The sequence below is a fragment of the Anarhichas minor genome, unplaced genomic scaffold (assembly GCF_050575085.1).
Source record: "Anarhichas minor isolate MPS153535 unplaced genomic scaffold, ASM5057508v1 ptg000029l, whole genome shotgun sequence".
In the NCBI taxonomy this organism is placed as follows: Eukaryota; Metazoa; Chordata; class Actinopteri; order Perciformes; family Anarhichadidae; genus Anarhichas; species Anarhichas minor.
The window spans coordinates 2,348,012-2,361,345 of NW_027466475.1; the positions used below are offsets into that span (position 1 = coordinate 2,348,012).

Here is a 13,334-nt window from a genome sequence, read left to right on the forward strand (position 1 = left end):
CAATCCACAATGTAAAAACCTTCACCAGCTCATTACAAAGAAACACATGTGTATTGCCATATGTTTGATGAACCTGCATTACATCTATCTTACCAATAATAGTGTAAACTAAAAGGCTTTAATGTTTAAATATTCATTAATTTCAGCCGGATCTTAGCGAGGAATTAAATGAAAGTGTCCAAACTGATCCTGAATTTATGTGATTTCTCCCTGACATGCAAACGAATCACCTTTCAGTTAAATTCGCCGTTTCTTAATCGAATCTTTATCACCTTTCTTCACCCCCGATGAGTTTTGCGTGCGTTTCCCTCTGACCACAGAGTAGGACACCATTACTCGTGACCACATTACAGGTGTAATCACTCTGCTATCCTGAAGTAGGTACACATTGATCAAGGGCACTGCCTTGTGATCAGGATAGGAACCTAATATACAGAGCTCTACCCAGAGAGCGATGTCTAAAGCAGCTATATGTGAGACCAGGATGACTGTGCTTCCAGAACAGCTGGATTTCTTTGACATTCCCACATACAGCGCAGCAGCAGCATTGATTTGGTACAGTTGTCAGGATTGTTAGGATTGTATTCATGGTTTAAATTGTCCTCACAGCACAGAGAGTACGATACAAAGGGGGTAAATATGGGGGTGATATTTGGTGTGTCTCTGATACGGTCTGTGTCGTTGGACAATAGCTTCTCTTTGTGAGGCCTCGCTCCTCTCTTCCCTCTCACTCCTCTTTCCCTCCTTTCTTTTTCTTCTTTCTTCCCTCTCTTGTGTCTTCTCTCTGTCGTTCTTTTCCCCATTCTTTCCTTTGCTGTTCTGTAAGAGTCTTTGACATAAAGCCAGTGTTGTACTTGATGTGCTTCACGCTGCTGGAGTGTTTGTACAATAAGTGTTTGCACAATGGACTTTGTCTTATTATATGAAAGTCTTTTTAATTAAGGGTAATCATAGATTATACCTTAATTTCTTACAGCCCTGTCCGGTAAAAATGACGGGTAATGAGTCTATGTAAGCACTACTGTACATGTTGACTTCCATCCACATGTGATGCTTTCAGGTGACTTAACATTAGTTTTTCGCCTGTAATTAAAGTGCACAGTAATAAGACTTTGTGAAATTAGGCTGTGGGGTCGGCCACAATACTCACCACGCCATACTGAAAAAAATATATCATGTCTGTGCTCTTGGGTGCAACATTTGTGTAATAGAGACACTGATCCTAAATTACTTGAACCACATCTTTGGCATTCATGTATTTTAGTTTCTTAAATAGATCTTATAGATACTTATAGTCTAACACCCATATCAATATATCTGTAATAAGCTCATATCAGTCTGGCTCTAACAGAGCGGGACAGAAGAGTAGAATAAAGTGATTTTAATTGAGCTCTGGAGGGCTATTGGCTCACTTTCTTTTCTCCATTGTGAGGTCAGAGGTCAGGCTCAGTAACGAGAGCATTGCCAACACAGGGACTTAAACCTGGACTCTCCTGACAGATAATCTTGTAGACTGTCATCCTCTAACGGTGCCTCTCTGTGACCAAAAAGCCAAAGCATAACTAGGGTTTGCGGTGTATTTTTCACGACGAGGATCAGGTCCAGTGCTTCACATCATGACCGATACCCGATCTGCTTAATAAGGTCGTCAATCCAGGGCAACCCTGTAAATATACGCTTTACATTACATTACAGTCATTTAGCAGACGCTTTTATCCAAAGCGACTTACAATTCAGATTCTATCACATTTCTACACCGTAGGCGCAGCTACGGGAGCAATTTTGGGGTTAAGTGTCTTGCTCAAGGACACATAGACATGCGACTAGCAGAGCCAGAGCCGGGGTTTGAACCGCCAACCCTCTGATTGAAAGACGGCCCTGTTATCCCCTTAGCCACAGTCGCCCCCAGGGCTTTAAGGATTAAATGTTAGTATTTAGTGGTACTTTTGATATAGTAATGAAACATTTCAGCTTCAGGACTTACTTAAGACAACATGCACCAGGAGTGACGGGTCCAGACCTGCCAGCTAGTGAACTGCACTGGCTGTGTTTCTGGATGAATTCTCAGTCTGACTTTTAGGTGTATATAACATAATATATAGTGTGTGTGTATAAGGGAGAACATTTGACAGTCCCTAATTCGTCAGTGTTATTTTCACATCAAAGTAGCGTGGCGGTTGTAATTTAGTGAGCAGGTTCGGATTTACAATTAAGAGTTATTTTAAGTTACTTACTTGCTTGATGAAGGATACTCTGATGGAGATGCAGAGTGGACCACTACTGCTGCACTAAACACACTTTTAGGCCAAACACTGACCTGTCTGACACCTTGAGCCAGGATGAGCTGGTGTTTCTGTAAGAAAGACCGGTAAAGTGTTGGTTAGAGGTGACTGTGTGATCACAACGCCTCTCCTGACTGTCAGTAGTGTGACTGACCTGGACTGGGTCAGTTTGTCTTAACTCTCAGCCTCCTTCACTGTTTCTACCTGTCACACTAACCTCTCGTGTGTGTGTGTGTGTGCTGCAGTCCACCGAGGCAAAGCCAGGGTTTAGCTGTGTCTCATGATTTATTCATACTACGAGTGGCTGTGCAGGTGTGTGTATGCGTTGTTGTTGGTGTGTGTGAGTAGTAGAAGGCTTATCAGTGATTTAAACTCCAGGCATTAAGATACAAGCTGATCAATGTTGATGTGTAGATGGATTGAGGAATAAATACCGTCGCCTTGTTCACTCATCTGTTTTATTTCCTCTCCTTCCTCACAGGCAACCGGACAAACTGGTGGTGGTTTGGACACGCAGGAGTCGGCGGAAATCATCCAAGGTTTGTATTTGAGGGAGAGGCATTAAAGAAACGCTAAAAACAAATAAAGGTTTCTCACTTGCAAACATTGTTGTTTATTGTCCCTCTTGTGCTGCAGGCTCACAGCTGGCAGCCTGGCATCAAGAACCCCTACAGAGGAGTGGTGGTGTGGCCCGTACCAGAGAACATAGAGATCACGGTCACTCTCTTTAAGGTAGGAGGCAGCTGTGTGATGAGTGCTGATGCAAGCAGTTCTGTGTTTAAGGTGGAATAGGGTCATTTATGGAGCATGACGGTCTTCATGAATTGGGAGATTTATCACCAATTGTTAGCACCCAAAAGCAGCACAATGTGTATTTATTTACTACAGAAAAAGGAATTTATTATGAATATTAAAGAGCGATATTGTGTAGGTTATAATTTCCTGCCAGGACTGTTGATGTTGGCACGTTTTGATCTGTGCATTCAAGGTATTCGGGACCATATTTAGGTGTGTATAGTAACACAGTAGTGTGCCGTAAGGGACACACTTGTACAGACGGTATCTGTCTTACTTAAACCATGCTGGGCCTCTGTGCTGACAGGCTGACAGAGCTCCGTATCTCGTGACCTCTCCCAGTGTCTCAACCACAAACATCACCGTACCGGCCTCTGCTTTGTGTCGTAGTAGTTTTACTTATAAAGCACACTGTTGGTTTTCTAGGCCCATGCTTGTCTCACACTGCATGTACAGTACCTCTCTCCTCTGGGCCCTCTTCCACTTCCTGTCCCAGAGGAAGTAATAAAGCTGTTTTTGTAATGAGACACAAAGCAAAGCCACTGAAGGCGCAGTTCACCCACATTTCACCCACATCATGAATAAATTCAGTTCCCCTCGTCACGAAGAGACCTACTCTGCCTGTTAAAATAGCTGTATAATATAGTCTTTTGTGGTTATGCTGCACGTTTATGACGGTAAGACATGGAGTTAGAAATACGTAGGTGTTTACCAGACAAGGATTGTTAAACAAAAATCTGCTGTTTTGTTGCATTATGTCAGATGTAGAATCCAGAGTTATCAGAGCTTGAGACGTACGAGGCAGTAGAAGTAAGGATGGTCCCTCTGCTGCATAATCTGTCTCTGGAGTCGCCCAACCTTATGAACACGCAATACTAAATTGCTCGAGTATCCCTTTTTAATACAGAAAACATGACTTAATGCCGTCCTAAATCTGTCTACGACTCGTATATTTCTGCAGCGTGTCGACTAAAGCAAACAGAGATTTAAAGAAGCGCTCACACTGGCCTGAAGCTCTGCAGTGAAAACAGCTGAGCTCAGCAGTATTGCAGCCTGCACCTTCAGGGAGGTGTGCACACCGGCAGGCAGCCGGTAGACGGCAGGAAAAAATACTGAAATGAATATGTAACTTCAGAGTGCAGTGGTGTGACTGAATCATAACAGAGACGATGTTCAGGAAGCAATCCTCAGTGAAGCTTTTGCCTTTTCTAAGCTTATCAAAGCTTAATAGAACCTTTTTATTCTTTAAACATGTTAACAATATGTTAGATAAAAAGGTTGTGGCACTAAAACACGGCCGATAACGCACCGTAAACTGAGAATAAACCCAGACGGCTGATAGTTTCAGGCTCTGTTGGCTTTTAGAAGTACTTTATGTGGGAGTGAAATAATGTGTGTGTGTGTGTGTGTGTGTGTGTGTGTGTCCGTGTGTGTCCGTGTGTGTCCGTGTGGGTGATGTGTTTGAGTGATGTGCCAGACTGCAGTAATATTGATTTTTTTTTCTGGGGTGTGTCAGGGGTGCAATCAGACAGGAAGTCAGTCAGACGGGTGTTTGCTTGTGTGTAGGTGTAGCACTGAGGAGGCAACAGATGATTACACTCAGTATTGATTAATTGTTTAGTCTGTTAGAGGTAAAACGTAGTGGCAACAGCATACTACCAAAGCCTAAAGTGATGTATTAGAAGAGCAAATTTCATGGTTAAGCACAAGGTATTTAATTACTGATGAGTCCAAGAAATGCTTCCACTACTACGTCTACTTTTTGTGTTTTAAAAGGCAGACATTTGTCTGTGGTTTGCATGTGCAAGAACCTGCTTTTAAGAGGCTACATTAAAACACATAGTATTACATCCAGATAGGACACATTGAAACACATTTACATAAAAACACAATAGAACTACATCATGGCCCCTGGAAGCGATCCTTCTTTTAACTATAAAACTGCAATCTCGGCTTTGCATTGACAATTAAAATGATTTAATGCTTTTTATTGTTCCAGCAGTGCAGTGTGCATAGTTATTCCACAAACTGGACCAGACAGATGGAGAGAAAGAAACGACCATAGTTTTGTATTTTTCTGCGTTTTAATGATTCAAGGATGTTTCTTTCTGTTCAGTTTAAAGTTTTCTCGCCCTTTAAGAGAAACTTTCCTGAAATATGAAGTCTATAATGTTATTTATCCTATTTCAACCCTATTATCACGTTGTACTATAGTTGTTTTGATCCTTTAAGCAAAGCACCTTGTGATTTTGTTTGTATTTTTAAGTGTGCTATACAAATACATTTTTATTATTATTAAGCATTTGTATTTTTCTATTGCCCTTGCAGGACCCCCATGCAGAGGAGTTTGAAGACAAAGAGTGGACGTTTGTCATTGAAAATGTGAGTAGAGTCTTTTTGTTTTTCTACTTTCTTCAACCTTATGGGATATACGTGCACCGTGTGATTGAGTGCCTTGCTTAAAGGCTCCTGGACGGTCACTTACAATGACTGGAGAGGACAACTTCAAAGTAAAACGAGACATAATTCTCAGCTTTGTTTCTGGTTAAACCTCGTTGCTTTACACATGCGGGTTCTGCCACCTTGTGGTCAGGCTCTGCTACGACATGCTTCATGTTGGCACACATGTTTAACCACAATGAGTGTTTAGCAGAGTCGTGTGTGTGTGTGTGTGTGTGGTAGTGACAAGCCTGCATTTCTACAAGCAAGTGTGAAGTGTCGTTTACAATCCACATCCACATCCTGAGGCTGTGAAAACTTCAGGTGTGATTGTGTCACATCCAGCTGTGACTTAACAAGGGCTGACCCTAGTTATGTATTTATTCATGTATTAATTTGTTCTCTTCTCATCAGTCACACAACTGTTTTCTGTTGCATGCCATGCAGTATTGGATGGAAACGGTGAATAACACAAACACGGAGAAGGAGACAAGAGAGGAGTTGATTGAGCAATTTTTGGAAAATGGGAGGGATGGATTGAGGAAGAGGGAGGAGAGGAAAAGAGACCAGTTGCCAGGAAACTTGGCGTTCACAAGTGGTTTGCTGTGTTTTTATACGTCTGCTGGAGCCGGGTCTGTGACATGTTTGTACTTACACATGAGCCTTTCTTTTAGCCATAAACGTATGACTAGTGCTTTATGTGGCAGTGAAGTAATGTCTCCTAAACTCTTGTAGGGGGACTTTGGACCCTGTTTTTCCAAAGTTTTTAGTCAAATTGGTCCAGTGTTGAGAGGGAGCGCTGTTGGCATCTATTGGGGCAAACTGGCTCATTTACAACCACTAAAAGTGCTCGTTTTTACCACGACGAGGCTCTGACTGTGTTTATAAGTGTCTCACAAGATTATGGAAAGAGTCTCGCTCCATGAGAACCAAATCAAGCAAAAGGTGGAGAAAACCATTTTAACTTAAAGTGACATGAGAGGAAAACACATCTCAGTGTCACTCTATTAGTTGTCGGAGCGATTAAAATTACTAATAATCGGTGAGTCTGCAGGGTCAGAGATCAGGATTTACCACAGCACCTCTGGATCTGTTAGGGATCTGGTCCTAGTCCTGGTCCTGGTCCTGTAGTTGAAGACAGAAAAGCCTGACCTCTGTTTTCAGTGCACGCTCGTCTCTTGAAGTGTTCAAGTGTCTGTGTGGCGCTGATGGTTGCTTCTGTTGGTCAAGGTTTTAAAGATCAGGATTGAAGTCTTCAGCACGTTTGTCGCACGTTACGTTTAAAGTTTGTGAGAAATGCACGCCGTGACATGTGTCACCAAACCTGGTGGAATAGTGTGAAGTGAAGAATGTCGTTCACCGCTTGGGAAAGCCAAATGTTGATACCCGTTCTGACTTCTGAGCTTTTCACAAAGTGTTTATGAAGTTATAGCTTTCTGTGACGCTTTAGAAACACATTTGCAGCATTAAGGAAACATTAGGTGTTTAATTCATCTTTAAACGTTGGTAATGTTTAAGAGCTTCTGAGAGTGACTAAGATGAGCGCATACATATTTTATGAATCCTCAAAGCTGATGAAAACTTCCAGATGCTCTGATGTGTAAACTTTGCACCACTAGTGATCATTAAGGACCACTGGGACTCCTCAGCTACTTCTCTTTAGGAATGTAGGTGAAGGAAAGAGTTTGAGAACTGGCCGAGTTGCAACTGTCACTTTCTGTACACGTCAAGCTCAAAGGAACGCCGGCAGGAACGGCTCTACCTTTTCTCTTTGATAGAAAGCCGAGAGGACAAGCAGGTCAACCGGTGTTCTCTGGCCGGAGCGTGGGAGAGAAAAGAGAGCAAGAAAAGGGGGAGAAAGAGACAAGTTTGTCTCTCTCTCTCTCTCTCTTTCTGCATACCTGACTAATGACAGAAAGATCAAAGCGTCAGCAGCCCCCTGACAGCAGGAATGGAGAGGAAAGAGGAGGGAGGAAACAAGGGAGGGAGGGAGGGAGGAGGCAACCTTATACCCTCACACGCTCAGATACAGAGGGAGGGAAATGATGAAATGATAAATGAGAGACTAATGGTGGGATTTAAGGTATTTATGAAATACTTTTTAGATGGTTAAGGGTGTTAATAATAATAATAATAATAATAATAATAATAGTAAATGTTATTTTTATTGCACCTTTTATACAAGAAATGCTGCACAATAAAGGAAATTAGACATAGAATGGAAATAAAACCGGGTTGGAATGCCACACTAATAATAATAATAATAATGAAACACACTGGAAAATAAGATTTAAATAAAAATGTATTTAAAAATAAGACTAAATAGAAAATAAAAGTTATAATATTTAGATCAGTGCAAAACACATCAATGAACACTGCTGCTGGTCACACGGTCTCCGTTCTCTTCTATGTTCTGTTTTCTACTTCAATGGTGGAGATTTAAAAATGTTAAATAAGAAGATATAAAGTGTCATCTAAGGGTCAACATTTAACTTAAAAACACTTTTAAGATCACTTTGTAGAATGCATAAAGTCAAGTTAAGTACATTTTGAAAGAATTGCAGAAGTGTGTATCAAAGTGCAATAAAAAAAAAGATAAAATATATAGAATTCATAACACTAGATGGAAAATAAAACCCACTGAATAATTATAATAAAGATATAGTTAAAGATATTTAGGTTAATTGCTTGTTTGATTGTAGTCTTTTATGCTACAAGACTACAAATGTTGAGTAACAGTTTTCCATAACACATCATAACTCTATAATGCAGCTTCATTAAATTGATCTGAGGAGACGAGTCCTGTGGTTTGAATGTTTCATTTACATTCTGCTTTAAGGATATCTTCACAGAGAGGATGCATCTCGTGGCAGCTTTTATAGAAAAGCAACAACTAAACTCTCGAGGCATTTGTTTACCTGTTTGTTTGGTACTTATGTGCCACCGATTGGTCACCGGTTGAGTCACTGAGTACTGACACTGTTACTTCTACACTTGATGATATTTGAACTGTGCTGCTGGTTCCTGGTTTAAGGAGCTCTATAAATTGACCACAAGAGGGCAGTCTAAGATCTGTGAAAACCTTTTTCCTTCTAAACATTCAGCGATAAATCTGTTGATCAGCTCCTTATGTCACTTGAGTGTTTGTGTGTCAATAAGAAAGGAATATCTTAGTGTTGATGCAAAGGTGTCCAAACATGTGGGATGTTTGTGCACCTCTGATCACATTTTATTCTGACTTTGCATGTGTGTGCTTGGATGCATAGACGGCTCAGGTCCTTTTCAGGTATCTAAGCTGATATAAAGTCAGGAGGGATGAATGAATGAATGAATGCGGCACTGAGTGCTGCAGGAACAGAAGAAGAGGAGAGGTGAGTTCTCCTGACCCCTCATCAGACGGCGGAGGAGAAGAATTCGCCATTGTGCCCGAGCGCCGCCCCGGAGATGATGAAATTCAAGATCTCCTCGCGTCTTAATCTGGGGGCCCCAACCTCACGCTAAACTAATCCCTCCCCGCCGAATTACTGGCCCCGGTTTGATTGTATTTTGTCATTGAAAACGGCAGTGTCAAACACTACCTTTTTCCTTTCTCCTCTTCTCCTCTATTTGTTCGTCTGCCAAGGAGAATCGCATAATCAAAAGATGGAAAGAGAGAGAGAGAGAGAGAGAGAGAGAGGTGGCAGGATGGAAATGGCTACACAGTAGTATCTCTAAATTGCATGCTACCCTTGCCTTTCACCCTTTTTTCAAATAGGCACGTATTATCAAAAAAGGTGTGCAAATTGAGAGTCAAAAGATTGGACGGCTATATTTGAAGGCATTGTGCTGACAGGCTCCTCTGTGTGTGCGGGGGGGGTAGTGCGTGTGTGTGCATGAGGGGGGGGGGGGGGGTTAGTATGTGTGTGTGTGTGTGTGTGTGCATTCTTTCTGCGTTTGCATATCAACCAAAGCTGGAGATGGTAGACCAACTTCCCTCATCTTCAAAGCTTTGAGGGGAGGATTTAAATCACACACACACACACACACACACACACTGGACTGTTGTATATAAAGTGAGAAGCTATCATGTCTGAATACATTGAATATACAGTGTTACATACTCCAAGCCCCCCCCCCCCCCCCATCTCTCTCCTATTTAAAGTCACACTTCACCTTTTTTCTCACTCGCATTACATCGCTGTCACTCAGAAGCTGCTCTGCTTGACAGCCTGTCTGCTGCACGTTTACACATTTTAAATATCCATTCATTTCTTTTTAAACTGCCACTTAATGGCTTTTAACCGCCTCGTTTAATACTTTAAACCTACACATTAATTGCATTCAAGGTGTTATTCTGCTGCATAAAGGGGGAAAAGATTTGTCACATACAGAATTGTTAAAGAAAACGGGCGTAAAGGAAAAGTAGTCGTAGCCATGATGTAAATGATGTTTGGTAATTTAATAATTTACCAACGTTTAGTCTTCTAATGAAGGTCTGAAGAAGACTGCTATGTCAGTTTTTTAACAATTCTGTATGTGCGTTTCATGTGTCATCCAAAACACCTGACTTAACTGATCTTTTCTAGAGCATTTGCTCAGTTTTAATGAAGTGTCATGTGTTGACATCTAAAGGAAAGGTGTGTGTGGACAACTGTGTTTGCCTTATTCAACTCTCTGCAGTATATTTAGGGATTTATGTTTAAAATCATAACTTATGCTAACGTTTATGTCTTCTCCGTCCGTGTTGTGACTCCCTCTATCTCCCCCGTTCCTCTCTCTTTCTCCCCCTCTTCAGTCCTTGATGTCCTGTCTGTCGTGGACCACGTCCAACTCCATTAAGGCCGTCTCCACGGCACATTCCTCCCACTTGGCGCACACTCGTGCAGTCACACGCTGTCACATCGTCATCTCACCGCACACACAGTGAAAAACCACCATCACCTTTACACACACACACACACACACACACACTCTCTTTCTCTGTATTGTAACCCCCCCTCTCTCTCTTCTCTCCCTGTCTGGAACACATTACGTAGGCCAGTGGCTTGTGAGCGCTGACTGGGCCTCGGGTAAGAAAAACACAATTATTTCAGCCCTTGGCTATTCACGCAAAGGTGACAAAAGCTGGTATGAAGTATGAAATCCCAAAAGTTTCTCCCAGCGCCGAGGCCGACAAATTGGGATTAATTTGCGCTCGTGTGCACGCATGTGTCTCCGAAGTTTTCACCTTTGCTCGTCTCTCATTTCTTAAATAGTTTGGGGAACTCAAAGGGGCCTAATTTATTGTTAGGGAGGGAAGAGCATGTGTGTGTTCGTTGGTGTATGTGTGTGTGTGTGTGTCACTGTAGGGAGAAGGGGGGGGTCTTAGTATGGGATCATACATTCACACACGTTTTCCAAATTAATTTAATCTAATTAATCGCCCTGAGGAGAGGCAACAGATGCTGGTGATTACCCCCCCCATGCCTGGACCCCTCCCTCAGGCGTCACACACGCACACTCTCGCACTATTACAACTCTAAATGCTGCTGTTTTCTGGCTCTACGCAGCTGAAATGTATTATTTTTGTTCATCGGAGCACAGAAGGTATTATGGGGCTGAATACAAAAAATGAAGACTCACGCAATATAGAGCAAATTACTCCACAGAATTAAGCTCACAACGTGTGCGCATGTGTGTGTGCGTGTGTGGGTGGGTGTCGTTGGTGAGACTGGATGACTGTGTGTGTGTGTGTGTGTGTGTGTGTGTGTGTGTGTGTGTGTGTGTGTTGGTGGGTTGTAGGTGGCAGTGGAGGCCGGGTGGTCCCTCCTGTCGCCCTAATAGGCTTACTGGCCCCTAATCCACACCACACCACCCTGTCACATGGCTGGTCTGCTGACTAACTGCTACCACCGCCATGAGGTGTGTGTGTGTGTAACTACGTCTCTGTGCAGGTGTCGTATTCGTGTGACTGTGTTCTTTATTATGTGTATGAACACCAGCGTTTGTGTAATAAAAACAATCCAGCTTCTCAAATGTGAGAATCTGCTGCTTTTCTCTGTTTTATATCATTGTAAGTTTAATATATTTAGGATTTGGTAAACAAAGAAACTTATATTTTCTGATATTTTCTATAGATGCACCGATCCAGCTTTTTCATTGCTGACACCGATACCTTTGGCTTTGGGTATCGGCCGATATCGAGTACCAATCTGATACCACAATTAATAAGCTTTATTCCTCCCTGTGGGGAAGTGACTGGGATCATTATTTTATGTGTAAGGAGTAAGGACGCATCAAGCTTGACCTAAACGTAAGTTTATAGAATATTAGAGGTTGACTGTTACTGATATCTAATATCGGTCAGATATTGTTTCAAAAGGCCCAACTGGTATTTGATATTGTTGTTTGAATGAATAACAATTCAGTACATTTATGTCTATGTATTTATTGGTTACGTTTTGTTTTACAAAGTGAGGAATGCCTAACAAAACAAACAAAAAAAACACACACACACACTCGGCTCTGTAGAGCTTTTGGCACACTATTGCCTGGCACACACACCGTATCTTCTATCTGTGTGTGTGTGTGTGTGTTTTTGCTTACATGCATGTGTTTGTTAATTAACTGATTAAACTGTTGCCCCTGATGATGTGGGGCTTTGCTTCTGTGCTCGCGTCATCGTTTTTTCATGCCGTCTCTCTGTTTGTGTGCAACTTTGCATTTCGTCTCTCTTGTCGTGTTTTGTCTGCCGAACTCTTTTGTCTTTGCTCTGTTTATTCTTATGTCTCGCGTCCTTGTCTTCTTGTACGCCCCCTGCATATGTGTGTGTATTTGTGTGTGTGGGTGTGTGAGAGAGAGACACATGTTTGCATGTGTGACTTTGTATTTGTGTGTGTCTCGTCCCACTGGTCCAGGTTGTGACCTCGGCTTTCATCTCCTTAGTCTGAGGCTCCTGCAGCCCGCTGAGCTCCGCTCTCCGCCAGCAACGCAGCAGATGTCACCAGACACTGTGTCACACACACACACACACACACGCACAGTCTCTCCTTCACACATACACAGGCTCAATGCATGTGTACACATACAGTATATAATCTCACACACACACTATATAGATACATTTCTAGCCCCCCCCCCCCCCCCCCCACACACACACACACACACACGCACACACACACACACACATGCAGAGTCTGAACCAGCTCAGACAGCTTTTGTTTTGCCTCATACAGCGTGACGTTTGACCCCAAAATAAACATCAAAACACAAGTGTCACCTGGGAAACAGCCGTATTACCTGTGTGGCCTTCACACAAAGCCTAATTTAGTGTGTGTCTTGACTGGAGATGTTGATGTTACAAACTGGATAAACTCAATAATTTTACGTACAGCGGGTCGTCTTCCAAATGGAAGATACAGGTTTGATCCCCAAGACGCTGAACCCCTACTTTGCTCCCTGAAGGCTGTGCCATCGGTGGGTGAACTTCAGTTAGTTGAGAGGCCTGATGCGCAGGTGGAGCCTGATCATCAGTGTATGAATGTGTGTGAATGTTAACATGTAGAGTACAGCTCTTTGAGTGGTCGTAATATTTTAAAAAGGTGCTTTGAAATATACGTTTGACGCACAAAAGTAGTAGTGCTTCTGCAACGGGCCTGAGCAAGGTGAGATATTGTGATCGTTTGGTCCAAAAGAGTGAAATGCTGTTACGGGTGTAGTTAGGACCCAGGAGCAGTACGACAAGACCAGGACTGGTATGATTTGAGTTCTTTATTTGCAACGCACGACAGGCAGAATATTCTCTGGAAGAATCAACGACAGGTTTCTCGGGGTCGAGGACAGAAGGGCTGAGTAAGTTAC

At 42.4% G+C, this 13,334-nt stretch overlaps 1 protein-coding gene across 9 annotated transcripts in view; it reads left to right on the forward strand.

Annotated features, from left to right (window-relative positions):
- ehbp1 (EH domain binding protein 1) overlaps nt 1-13,334 on the forward strand; it is a 133,322-nt gene that overhangs the window by 11,097 nt on the left and 108,891 nt on the right. For all 9 annotated transcript variants that reach the window (XM_076104157.1, XM_076104148.1, XM_076104149.1 and 6 more), the window contains exons 3-5: nt 2,764-2,821; nt 2,919-3,014; nt 5,406-5,459. In XM_076104157.1, the coding sequence (XP_075960272.1) occupies nt 2,764-2,821; nt 2,919-3,014; nt 5,406-5,459 (208 nt within the window). The remainder of the gene's footprint in view (nt 1-2,763; nt 2,822-2,918; nt 3,015-5,405; nt 5,460-13,334) is intronic.